Raw genomic sequence first — 14,162 nt, forward strand, 5'->3', positions numbered from 1 at the left:
CAGGATCGTTTTGATTTGCATCTCTCTGATGGCTAAGGACGCTGAGCATTTCTTTAAGTGTTTCTCTGCCATTCTGTATTCCTCTACTGAGAATTCTCTGTTTAGCTCTGTACCCCATTTTTTAATTGGATTGCTTGATTTGCTGCTTTTTAACTTCTTTAGTTCTTTATATATTCTGGATATCAGCCCCTCTGTCAGATGTAGGGTTGGTGAAGAACCTTTCCCAGTCTGTAGGCTGTCGTTTTGTTTTGATGACTATATCCTTTGCTTTACAAAAGCTTTTCAGCTTCATAAAGTCCCACTTATCAATTGTTGCTCTTAGAGCCTGTGCTGTTGGTATCCTGTTCAGGAAGTAGTCTCCTGTTGCCAATGAGTTCCAATGTCTTACCCACTTTTTCTTCTAATCGATTTAGTGTATCTGGTTTTATGTTGATATCTTTGATCCACTTGGACTTTAGTTTTGTGCAGGGTGATAAATATGGATCTATTTTCATTCTTCTGCATGTAGACATCCAGTTGGACCAGCACCATTTGTTGAATATGCTGTCTTTTTTCCACTGAATGGTTTTAGCTGATAGGAGGTATTTTAAACAGAGTTGTAGAATTGTATTATAAACCAGGAGAAAATATTTGTAACGCACTACACAGCTTTCTGTCTGAACTAAATAGTACCTAAAAAGTTCATGAACAAGTTTTAAAATGAGGGGAAAGCAAGTAAAAGATGGACATAGCAAGCATGAGTAAAGGAAAGCCACTCAGCCTCTGCAAGCATGCACATCTACAGGGCTATCACAGGAAAGCAGTTCAGGTGCACCCTTCTCGCTGAGAAACTAACGCTGAGACCTGAGAACAGACATTCTAATGCAGAGTTCCAAAGCTCTTTTTATGATAGGTACTTACATAATGTAAAATCTCTTTTGAGAGGGACAGAATGACTTCCTTTTTTTTATTGTGTTCCTTTGTGGTATACACAATTGGAAGATAAAAATAAAGAACTCTTGTCCCTTTCCTGTAAATGTGAACTAATTTTGGGGAGGTAAAAGGGAGCTTCTGAGAAATGTGGACTAATTTTTAAACAAAATGATTGCAGCACTTCCTATTGTATATAAGCTTTAGTAGACATTTCCTCTCCTTTTTCAATGTATGTATTAAGTTTCTGTCTCTCCCATCTTCTTCAGGTGCTTGCACTAGTCTTTGTGCGCAAGCTCATGGATCTGTGTTTCACAAAGAGAGAACTCAGTTGGCTTGATGATCTCATGCCAGAAAGTAAGAAGAAAAAAGAAGATGACAAAAAGAAAAAAGAGAAAGAGGTAAAAAGGAATTCTTTGGTTTAATGATGTGTACTATTTAGCAAATACTGTTACCATCCTCAGGGGACCTTATGAAGCACAAGTGCAGCTAATTATTCCATTTTACTGAAATGAGGCAAAGAGGTAGGTAATGTTACCCAAACACTGCTTCTTATCCATTTCTCCCATCTTGCCCCTTTGTAGCTCTCATATGGGAATACTTAAAAAACTACATAGTCTGTGAACTGAAAGAAATGTAAGAATAAGAAGTACTTTTAGCAGTACTAAAATATCACATAATAATTTTAAGTCTGATTTAACCTTAAATCCACTGAGTGTGTTAATGTTTTGCACAATAACAGTATTTCATTGGTCTGACATATCTACCAATGAAGTTTAGATGTGTTTTAAGAGTCTACTAGGGGCTGGGGAGATGGTTTATCAGGTAAAGCATTTGCTATACAAGCATGAGGACCTGAGTTCTCTGTCCTTGGCACCATTTAAACAGCTGGGTGTGTCTGTTTGTATCTGCAATCACTGCCCTCTGGAGAGGAAGGGCCTTCTAGATAGTCTGGTTCAGATTCAGTGAGAGAGCACTTCTGTATCAGAACAATAAACTGTGATGGCCCAGGACACCAGTGACCTCTGTTCTCTATGGTACACACAGAAACACACATTCAAAACAAAACAAAAAACAAAAACAAAACATAATCAAGCATAAGCCCCTCGATTTTGTTTTATGTTTTTTTAAACTACAGTTGTGCTATTACTGAGTAGGAAGTAGAAACTGAACATTGGTTTTCTTGTTGTTGTTTGTTTGTTTGTTTGTTTGTAGTACTTTCCTCAAAACTCCTATTTTAGTTAGGGTTACTATTGCTGTGATTAAACACCATGACCAAAGGCAACTTGAGGAGGAAAGGGTTTATTTCATTCATGTTATTATCAAAAGCAGTGAGGGCAGAAACCTGGAGGCAGGAATTCATGCAGAGGCTGTGGAGGAGTGCTGGTTACCAGTTCCCATTCACAGAGGACTGGGCCTTTCCCATCAGTCACTAATTAAGAAAGTGCCCTTCAAACTTGCCTACAGTTGGATTTTTATAATGGCATTTTCTCAGTTGAAGCTCCCTCCTCTTATAAGTCTAGCTTGTATCAAGGTGACATAATTCTTATTCAGAATTTTGTTTTAAAATCAGTTGAGAATGATATGCAGTTTTGTTTGTTTTGTTTTTAAGGTGGTCCTCCCTATATAGCTGAGGCTGGCCTAGAACTTGTGGCCATTCTGCTTCAGTATTCCCTACTCTGAGTGCTTGGGATACATTTGTGCACCACCATTCCTGGCTACTTATTTTTGTTGTTGTTGTTTGTTTGTTTGTTTGTTTGTCTGTTTTCGAGACAGTATTTCTCTGTGTAGCCTTGGTTGTAGATCAAGAGGCCTCACAGAGATCTGCCTCCCTGTGTTCTGGGATTAAAGATAGGTGCCACTGCGTCCGGCTCTGGATGCTCATTTTAAGTGTCATGGTCTTACATATTTAATATAGATAAAAAAAAGAGTATACTTCTCAACCAGAATTGTAACTAGGATAGTCACTGTAATTATTTGAATGAGGTTCTAATTTTAAAATAGAGTTTTGATTTCCTAAATAGTGAGTGCCTAAAGATGTAAGCTATTGGTGGTTTTTCTTCATGTAGAATATTATTTATTTGCAAAATATATAAAATAAGCAGGTCAGATTACTTGCTTTTTTGTTTGTTGTTTATTATATTATTATTATTCTTTACAGTTTATTCACTTTGTATCCCAGTTGTAGCCCTTTCCCTCCTATCCTCCTGGTCCCACCCTCCTATTTCCTCTGCTATCTCTCTTCCCTATTCTACTAATAGAGGAAGTCCTTCTCCCCTAGGACTGTCTGAACCTAGCCTATCAGGTCACATGATGACTGCCTGGAGCCTCTTCCTCTTTGGCTGGCTAAGTCTCTCCACAGGGAGATGTGATCAAGGACCAGGCAACTGAGTTCATGTCTCTTCTCCCCTTATGAGGGAACCCACATGGAGGCTGAGCTGTCTATGGGCTACATCTGAGCAAAAGGGTCTAGGTCCTCTCCATGCATGGTCCTTGGTTGGTGCGTTAGTCTCTGTAGTGCCCCCTGGGCCTTGTTTTTTGTTGTTGGTGGTGGTGTTTTGTTTTGTTTTGTTTTGTTTTTTGGCTTTGTTGGTCTCTTTGTGGAGCTCCTGTCCCCTCCAGGTCCTTTCATATCCCCCTTCTTCCATAAGACTCCCCACTCTCTGTCTAAAGTTTGTCTGTGAGTCTCTGCATCTACTTTGATCCCCTGCTGGTTGGAGTCATTTAGAGGACATCTGTGTTAGGCTCCCATCCTGTTCCCTCTTGTCTACTGCTTCCGTTGTCTATCCTGTTTTCCCTTCTGAATGAGAAGTAGAAGCAGAAAGACACTCATGGTGTATATTCACTTATAAGTGGATATTAGCTGTATAATATAGGATAAACATACTAAAATCTACAGACCTAAAAAAACTAAACAACAAGGAGGGCCCTAGGGAAGATTGCTTGCTTTTTTTTTTTTTTTTTCTGTTGGTTCAGAAACATATAAATTTAAAGAACAAATGTAAAAATGTAATTTTAAAGCCCTGGGATCTATTTTCTCATGGGGATTTTCTCAAGAATTCTGCTCCCTGTGTCAAGCCTGTAGTCTCCATTTTCAGATTCACCTTCTGGATCAGAATAGCTGATAAACTCCAGATATCACCGCTAGAACAGAAGCAGTAGGAAGAGAATAGAGAAGCAAAAATGAACATCTTGCTTTGGGAAACTTTCTAAAACTTTTATTCAGTAAGTTGCTTGTACAAGGTCTCCCCACTGACTTGCAAAGAATGCTGGGAAATTAGTGTAGCAGTTTTAAATATGGATGCATCGTCACTTGGAAATGGTGGGATTTCTGGTAATAGGGAGATGAGCTTGAGTACTCTCTTCCCTATACTTCTTTGTGTCTTTCTCTATTACTAATGGGTCATAATTTTAGTTGATGTTTTTTATTCAGCGAGTTCTTCGTCTAGGATGATGAACTTGAAGGAACATTTTCAGTTTCAGAGATGCCTTTTTATTACCACTGGAGGGACTGCCACTGGCATAAGTGATATTTGGACTTGAAAAAGTCTTGTGTTCATAGATTTTCTCCTAAGAAAGTATGTTTTGTCATTGTTCCGAGGTTGAGAAATTGTGCCTTACATAGACGAGCGCTCTGCACTGTGATGAGACATTAGATTTCAGTTTTATCTCCTTTGCTGTATATGTATGGTAACTAGTATTCAGACGTAGGTCAGACTGTTTTTAGACAGCATTGGTTATTCATTTTCAGAAATAGAGGTTATACCTTCAGAAATAAATTTTTTGCAAGTACTTTTAATTTCATGCTGTAAGTATGTGCTCATATTGCTAAAAGAAGTTTTCAGTTAGGACAGATTCATTGTTTAAATCATGCTGTCAGTGTGGCTTTCCACGTCTTTAAGGTATTTTTGGTAACAAACCCTCCTGGGGCTGTTTTAGAGGAAGTAATTTCTTCATGTCTGTGCTCTCAAGGAAGCTGAGCGGATGCTTCAGGATGATGCGGACACCGTGCACCTTCCATTCGAAAGAGGGAGTCTCCTACAAATTCCAGTTAAAACCCTAAAATATAGGTAAGATACAACTTTAGTTTTTACACACTGTGTCTTTTTTTTTTTTTTTTAAATGTGTCAAGTGTACAGATAAAGCATGTAATATTTCTTTGAAATAATGGTGAGTAAATATTTCTGCAGGGTAAACACAGTGGCAGGTTAGAAGGCTCACCATTTTCAACGTGAAATCTTTTCCCAGGCTTTGCCTTCACTTTATCCTCCCACTCTGCAGTCTTCATGGTGTGTGTTGATTATTTAGGCAGGATTTTGCTATGTAGCCCTGATTGGCTTGGAACTCATTGTATGGAGCAGTTGGGCCTCCAATTCAAAACAAGAGATCTGTTTGTCTCTACTTTCAGAGCGCTGGGATCAAGGGTGTGCGTTGCCATGCCCAGCTGCAGTATTAACTAAAAAATTATGATATAGTGTATGAACAGAGGTGGAATTTTTGTAAAGAACTGGTATTAGTCACTTATAACATAACTGCTATTACACCGCTGTTTTACTGTGGTCTAATTTCGTCTTTTTGTAATATCTGGCATTGAACCTAGGACTGTGTGCATGCTTGGCAGACCACCGCCCACCAGCTTTTTTACTTTGGGTTACTATTGCTATGAGCAAACACCATGACCAAAAGCAACTTGGGGAGGGAAGGATTTATTTGCTTATTTTTTCTTATCACTGTTCAAGGTAGTCAGAGCAGGAACTCAAGCAGGGCAGGAAGCTGAAGGCAGGAGCTGATGCAGAAGCCATGGAAGATTTGGGCTTATTGGCTTGTTTTCTTCGCTTATTTATCATGCTTTCTTAGAGGCCCCAAGACCACCAGTCCAGACATGGCACTAGCCCAGGCATGGCACCATCTGCAACAGGCTGAGTCCTTCTACATCAATCACTAATTTTAAAAAATGCCTCATAGGCTTGCATACAGCCTGATCTTATGGAGGTGTTGTTTCAGTTGAGGTTCCCTCCTCTTAAATGAGCATAGCTCTGTCAGGTTGGCATAATTAGCCAGCACACCTACTCACTTTCTATTATTTATTCTAAGACTGATCTTACTGAGGTGCCCACTGTTCTTAGACTGTTGTCTGCTGTGTCAGCCTCTATCTCCTGCTAGCTGTGGCTAAATGCTTTCCCCCTCATTCATGTGGCCCAGTAGGATTGTAGCTTGTCTTCATGAATTGTTTTTCTTTATGTAAAAAGGGGGGAGACTAATAGATGTATTGCAATTTTATCTATGGAATATTCATGTTTCTTGTGACCAGTAACATTGATCACATGTTACTTATGGGCATAATCATCATTGGATTCAGGCTCTCAGAAGCCATTTTGTAATATTTCATAGAAATGTCAAAAGGTTACATTTAATTTTTTATGGTAATGGACATTATTACTATCCCTTGGTTTTGATACATCTGATGAAATAACATTTTGACACTAAAACTTGAGAATTTCTAGTGAAAAGTTAGTAGAGGCTTTTTTTCTGTGCCAATTTGCAACTTTCAGAGCTTCATTTTCAGTTGTTTTGTTTTTTTCCAGCATAAAAAACAAAAAACCAAAAGAATGATTTGTAAAAGAAAAGGTGTTTATGAATTTTTACTTGATGAGAGTATCAGTTGTAACAATTTTGACTAAATCTCTATTTTAGACATCTAATCACGGTAACTGGATTTTATGTTATCTGAATGATCAGAAGGTATGGCTGGAATACTGGTAAATCCAAATTGAATTCTGCAGTGAAGAATTAAAAATGAATTTTGCTAATATAATCAGCCCTTCTTAGTTTTGATTGTTAAGGAACATAGAGTTCTCTGTGAAGACTTTGTTTGCAGAATTCTAAGTTTATGATACTTTGTTAGATATTAGTTTAAGTGCATGCCAAATGTTTTCTCAATTTTTAAATTGATGAAAACAAAATATGTTATGATGCTAATAAAAATGACAATATTAATGCTTTTGCAAGTACTGGATACTAACCACAAAGTGTATTTGTTCTTCAGTATTGACCCATCAGTTGTTAACATATCAGATGAAATGGCCAAAACTGCCCAGTGGAAGGCACTTTCCATGAATACTGAGAATGCCAAAGTAACCAGACCTAACACGAGGTAGTTATAACTATTTATGCTTTTGTAACTGTTGCTATTTTCACTTATATTAATTTATCTAATGTACGTAAATGTATTTCCTTACTGGATAAAATAACTTCTCCCTTACCTTCTATCTCTTCTTCTACCCTAATTTTGTTCTGATGCGAGTTGTGATGATTATGTTTTCTAACTTTTGAATTTACAATAGCATATTTCTAAAGAAAATTTTTGCTATTTTATAATAAAAATAAATTCTGCATAGCAGCGTATATATATTTTGTGAATATAATTATATTCATAAATTGAATATACATTCATAGTTACAGGTTCAATTGAATATAATTGTATTAAAATGAAAGAATATATATATATATACATATATAGGTATATATATACATATATATATGTATATATATATATACAGAAAGAATAATAATTACTAAAAATTAAATTAATACTACTAGGAATAATGGCTTATACTTCCAGCCCTCAGGAGGCAAAGACAGGAAGAGGGGCCCTAGTTTGAGGCTTGTGTTGTCAGTGTAGCGAGGTTTACATAGCATGACCCTGGCATGATAGATTAGGTAGCTAGAGCAAAGAAAAACAGTTGTTTTCCTGGTGTGGTTGTTTGCTTGTTTGCACATTTGTTTTATTTAGCATATCTTTTTGGGTAAGTTACACTTTTCTTCTCAAGGTAATAATTAGAAGAAATTTAGTTCGTATACACACACAGAAACATACATACATACACACATACACACACATATAAGGGATTCCATTTTTATTACCATGTATCTATATGTATATGTATGTATATGTATATGTGTATGTATTTATAGATATGTGAATAAATACTACTCAGTTTTATAGTGGACCATGTATTGAAACTTCTTTAAGCCTTTCCGTACATTTTTTTGTTATACAACACCATTTTGGTTTTTCTTCTTTTACTTCAAGTCCTGAAGTCTCAGGTACTCATTTTGATAAAATTAGAACTTTAATTCTTATGTCAGAAGAAACAAGGTACCCTACGGGGAGTTAGTCATATTTAACAAATATTTCCTGCAGACATGGCTCGTGGGGGGAACTTGCTGAGTGTTGGTTATTCTCTCCAGTCACTAGGTCATGAAACTCCAGGAGACCTTCTAACCTATTCTGTTTAGCGGCTGTCTCTCTGAGCTCTACCTTGTGATAGGTGTTTACATAGTCATTCCTTTTTTATTTTTTCATAAAATCTGTATTCTACTTACTCTTCATCTCTTTCTTTCTCTCTTCTCTTTCCTTTCTCTCTCTCTTTCTTTTTATCTCTTTCTCTCTCTCTTTCTCTTTCTTTTTCTCTTCTTTTGAATATTTACAACAGGGTTTTACTATGTTCTCCTAGAACTCACTGTGTACCCTTGGCTGCCTGCCTCTGTCTTCCAATGTTGGGATTAAAGGTGTGCACCACCATGCCCAACTCTTCATCATGTATTTTATATCTTCATTCCTTGAGTTCCAGTTTTTTAAGCCCAACTGTCCCTTCTTTTCACTTCTGTTTTCAGTCTATAGGATTTCAAAGTTCTTTAAACTTCACCTTTAGTTCCTATTCATACTGTGCCAGCACCCTTGACTCAGACCGTTAATATTGCTATGGTGAAAATAAAGGCTATGTAGTAATATTAGTACATGTCTTTTACACTTAGCTTGTCATGTGGGTTGGCCCTCTATTCAAAATACATAAGAGCAAATGCAACATCCCACCTTTTCTTTTGCTAAAAAAGTGGCATGTTGGGAACAAGAAAGGGTTCAAACAGAGTGAGGGGGTGAATACGATCAAAATATATAATATTCATGTATGAGATTGTGGAAGAAACAAAAGCAGCAAGTTGTAAATTGGTGTTAGCCAGCATCTCATAGGTATATTGTAGAGGCCTCTTGTTGACCACTTGAGAATTTAGGGTTGATTCTTTTAAAAATAATTTTTCCTCATTGTTTTTTTTTTAAACAGCCCTGAAAAGCCTGTGAGTGTGACAATAAATTTCGAAGATGAACCATCAAAAAAATACATGGATGCTGAGACTTCATTGTAAAGTCAAACCAAAAGGAATATATAGAAATATATGCCTATCTGTACACACACACACACACACACACACACACACACACGCACACACACACGCACACACACACGCACACACGTGTAATAATAGTACTACGGGCCTTTTTGAAGTAGCATTGGGCATTTATTGTGAGCACCGTGGAGACCGTATTAGTGAAGTGGTCTCGTATAAGCGAGGTACATGGCTTTTACTCTTCAGATACTTATTTTTGGGAGTAAAGCCTTTTTGTTATACAGTAGAAAGATGTGGAAAACTGCATTCAATCTGTTTTTCTTAAATATCTGTTAGTGGCAATCAATCATATCAACCTTAATTGATACATACTTAGTCTATATACTTAAAATTTTTACCTGAATTTTGAAAGACTTTTGTTTCCCTTTGGTAGTGTTTGATAGGTAGAATAAGGAGTCTGCTCATGCTGTGGGAAATGACGTGTCCTGGCTTCTCTGTGGGCTCTCTTCTTGTACCTGTCCATCGTACTTCACAGGTGATGAACATAGAGGTGATTATCAATTAGTGAAGACTTTCTAGGTAGGAACTTTATGGCTTAGAGGTTATTCTTAAATCATAAAACTTCCATATCTGGGCTTCCATTTTGGTGGACAAGAAAAAAAAAATATATGTGACTTTTAATTTAATAACCATACAAGTCATAATGTTTTGAGTTTTAGAAGCTATAAAGTGCCCATGTGCTATAGTTAAATTTTTTTTATCTTTGTAGCAAAGCTTTTCCATTACTCATACCTTCCTAGGAGCCCAGAGTCCCACTGTTGTTTGTCTTTGGTCTTTTTTACTTAAAGTGGTCTAGTGTCAGGTTCACGTATCTCTCTGTTATAAGGAGTAATAAAGAGTCAGCACCCTTTCAAGTGGGCTTGTGAGCCATGTTTCTTTACAAGAGTTACCTTTCATTGTCTGTGCTTACTTTCTCTTTTGTATACAATGTATTTAATAGGTTATTATCCCCAATTTCCTTTTAAAATCTTTTATTTATTCTAATTGATGTGATACTTAAATATTATATGGATATTTGAAACAGTAACAGAGTAAATTGTTCCTGTTGTAGATTTTTGGTGCTCACTTGCATTTCTGTTCATTACCTGAAAGCAGGTGACAAACTTTACATCTTTAATATAAAGCACTGCCATATTTACATTTTAAAAGGAAGTTGGGTATTTCTTGTGCAGTTCAGATCAATGACATTGTTCCTGTTCTGTGTTAACATTTGGGTTTCCAGTATTTTTGAGCTGTCTTGTAAACATATAGCAAATTTATAGACACACAGCTCTCTACAGAATAAGTAAATACTATTTCAGCTTGTGGGGCAGAATGATTGGAGCCATGAATCTCTGATAAGGCAGGAGGATAGATAACACAGGGAAACAGTGAGAAGCCCCAGTTACCTTCAGAAACACTGAAGGTGATGGAGTAGGAAGATTAGGGTGAATGTTTTACGGAAATTCTAATATTCTCTAGTCCTTTCAAACTAAAGTACAAAAGTTTTAAGAAATTGATCTTTAGATCAAATGAATAGAATTACCCAAAGCAGATATTTCTGGCACGTTTGATTGAAGTAGTTTTCGGTCGTTCTAAACTGTGTACCAGTTAGTGTAATCCCCTCATCTGAGGTCACATAGTAGGCTGCTCGTTCAAATAGTAGCTGGCACCATTTGGTACTATCTGAGGAATTCTGTTGGACTTCCTTAACGTGATGGGGAGTGTTGCCATGGTGCTTATGGTCATTGGTGACCTCCACTGAAGTGGTCCTTCTTCAGTCAGCATCATAGTGATTTCCATTTGCTGCTAATTATAACCCCTGCCCCCTGTGATGTATCCAAACAAGAGAATTTCCTCACACCATTTCCTTGTATCTGGACATCAAAGGGTTAATTTATTTTACAGGAAGTGATTTTAAAATTTAAACTGAAAACTACCTGGTATCATAATTTTCCTGTGACTTATTTAATTATCTTATTATCCAGTGCCAGAAAAACAAAAAAACAAAAAACAAAAAACAGGACATACAGAATACTTTGTATCTAAGATGTTTTAACATGGTCTTCGTTACTAATGGCATCTGCTTTCTTTTGACTACTTGACTTACAAAGTGATCTGATAAGACTACTCCACTGAAGAGCAGAGGTAATTAACTGCTGCTTTCAGGTGGTTACATTTCTTGTGCTATTTTTGAAAATAACAATCATGAATAACATTCATTGCAAGACAGCAAGAGAGATAATTTAGTATATATATTGATTTTTAAATGCTGCCTTAAATAGGTGTAAATGAGCAGTAGTAATTGCTATGTACTGATTTACCTCAAGGTGCAAAATAATTAAACTTGTACATACCCATTTCCAGAGTAATTCAGAGACACAGCCCTGCACTTTCTTAGATGCCTTGATTTTCAGATGGAGCTTAGTGCTACTGAACACCACGGCCGTGGGGCCACCTCAGGATGTTCTTCCCTCCACCATATTTTATTTATTTATAGATGTGTGTTTACAAAGAATATAATAAAGCCTGGTGTTAACTATCTGAAAGTTACTTCCTTCTTATTGCTATTTCAATCTAAAGTAGAAGCTTTTGAGAAAACAGTAAACTAGCTTCCTGATGCTAAAGGGGGTGATTATAATATATATTTTTAATAATATTAGATATGCAAAAGTGAAGTACAAGGTCTTTAAAACATTGTGTGAATGTTTGTGTACATGTATGAAATCACTCTTAACTCTCTTAACTTTTTTAAAACTTGTGGCATACCGATGTTCAGATTTGCCAAGCTTTCTATAAGACATGTAAGATGAAATGTTTTTGTTTTTGTGTGCTAATGCATGTATTTATAAAGATTTGTTTACTGCTGGGAATCACTAACTCTTGTTTCTCCATCCACAAAGTGTTCATTTCTTCCACATACTGGAAGTTTTGGCTTGAGTGTATGAGTTTTCTGGGTTAGAATTGTACAGAAAGAAGAATGGTCCCTCACAGTATGGCATCACAACAGAGCTGCCTGGTTAGGTTCCATCAGTGTGTACAGCTCAGCAGCCCTGCATCTGCGTCCTGTGCTTCTATTAAGTAACTTACATGTCTGAAATGTATTTATGTAGGTTCCATCACTATCATTTGTAGTACAAATACATGAACTGTTCATTTATTCCAACAATTTATTTATTTTTAGAAAGTAAATTTAAAGTCGAGCTGCGTTCAAGTTTTAAAATAGTGTTCCAATCACAAGATGTGATCATTTTAATTGTAAAGTTTCTTTTAACTTTCTGGAAAATCAACTGTCAAATGGAATCATGTGATGATTATTTTAAATTTTTTAACATGTATGTACTTAGAGTTTAAGCCCCAGTTCTGTGGTTTTTAATCATATCTTTTTGCACATTGATTGTTTCTGTGCTATAGCTTTTCCTGTGTTCCTTTGTTTGTTTAAGATTTTTGGCTTTGTAGTAGTAAGGTGTCTTCCAGTGTTTACTTTATTAGGCTTAAATTAAAGTTGAAATTTATTGTCCATTTATACAATATTTGATACCTTGGTGTAATTTCCCAGTTACAATTTTTATGACATTTATAATTGCAATGGTATTTTCTTTTGTAATAAAATCCAAAGTAAATTAAACAAATTGTAGACCTGATATTTTTCATCTATATGAAGTACAAGTCTCTACCTGAGTCTATAATGTGAACCATCCTGCCTTTCACATTTATTTCCTAATTGTTAGAGCAAACTATTTTTTTGTAGATGTTATTGAGAGTTGAAAGAGCAATAAAAGTTTACAAAGCAAGTTGTTGGCTGTTTTTATTTTGCTATTAGGAAGATTACAAGTCTTTCTGTACTTGAGAGGGGCTGGGACGGAAGGAAAGTTGAGTGACTTCTGCTTCCTGCTTCCCGGGCCTTCCTGTAGAAAGCAGAAACAAGAGAAGTATAAATAAAAAGATTTTTATAATGGCTAGGAAATGTTGAAGGTAAAGTTCCTTTTAAATGCTGGTCCAATTTTCCCTTCTGTTTTGAAACCTAGAAACTTGTATCATGTGGTATGTTATCACTTAAAACTGACCTCTCTGCTCAAGGCCCATTTCTCTTTTGGCTGATTTTGACTTGGATTGTTTTCTTATTCAGTGTAAGACTTTGCTCCTGTTTTCCACATAGAGAGCCTTCTGTGTCTCATTGTAAATTGATTAAGCCGTGGGAGTAGGATGAAGAAAAATATTTATAGCTTTGCAAAGTTGTGTTAGTTAGGAGAGATAGTTTACCCTTAACACACTTACCACATACAGGACTATTGGACTGCTGTTTACCAGGAGGGGATTCCTCATTCATTACTTACTGTTTGTCTGATCTGAGTTTGAGTTCTCCTCATGGTGAGTTCTCATGGTGGGCCTGCTATACTTGTGCTTTCAATGGAGATGTTTCTGGTGTTTGCTAAACCTGTTCTGCTTTTTTTTTTTTTTTTTTTTTTTTTCTTTTCAAAGCCCACTTAAAGCCCTGCATTGACTTTAGAGTCAGTCTTGCTCTGCCCACCCCCAAGTGTGTGTGTGTGTGTGTGTGTTACAGGCTGGGAACAGAACTCTGATCCTCTCTTCAAGAGCAGCATGTATTCTTAATGACTTGAGCCACTTTTCCAGTGTCTTTGCTTATTTTATGCTGTAATTAGGTAGACATTCATTCAAGATGGTAAAGGAAACAAACAAAAATGGGTAAAAGTATCCTAAGATTGAACTATAGGACAAGATACACAGCATGACTCAGGCCTGGCTTTGTGAAGTCATGGAGCCTCCCCACACAGCCTGGGTCCTTACGTTGGAGCTGATGGCCTGTCTTTGTCCTTGGCTTCTGTGGGGCCGTGTATCTTAATCACAGTGCAGGCTGGGCCGTTATGCTTAGAGAGAAGCACAGGCTTCTGGAGCCAGGGTGGCATGCTGTCTTTTATGGAGCAAAGGTAATCGTTGGGAAAGGTCAAAGTGTCAATGTCACGTTCATTTTATGAAGAAGTTGAAAAACAGCATATTTGCTGTCC

The 14,162-nt window shown here is 36.7% G+C and overlaps 1 protein-coding gene across 1 annotated transcript in view; it reads left to right on the top strand.

Annotated features, from left to right (window-relative positions):
• The window catches only part of Slc4a7 (solute carrier family 4 member 7), a 28,558-nt gene extending 15,629 nt beyond the window's left edge, over positions 1 to 12,929 (top strand). The window contains exons 9-12 of the mRNA XM_055599032.1: positions 1,179 to 1,310; positions 4,882 to 4,979; positions 6,956 to 7,063; positions 9,033 to 12,929. Coding sequence (XP_055455007.1) covers positions 1,179 to 1,310; positions 4,882 to 4,979; positions 6,956 to 7,063; positions 9,033 to 9,114 — 420 coding nt within the window. The 3' untranslated portion in view covers positions 9,115 to 12,929. The remainder of the gene's footprint in view (positions 1 to 1,178; positions 1,311 to 4,881; positions 4,980 to 6,955; positions 7,064 to 9,032) is intronic.
• The last annotated feature ends 1,233 nt before the right edge of the window (positions 12,930 to 14,162 follow it).

Source organism: Psammomys obesus, unplaced genomic scaffold (assembly GCF_907164565.1).
Source record: "Psammomys obesus unplaced genomic scaffold, mPsaObe1.curated_primary_1811, whole genome shotgun sequence".
NCBI classification, from domain to species: Eukaryota; Metazoa; Chordata; class Mammalia; order Rodentia; family Muridae; genus Psammomys; species Psammomys obesus.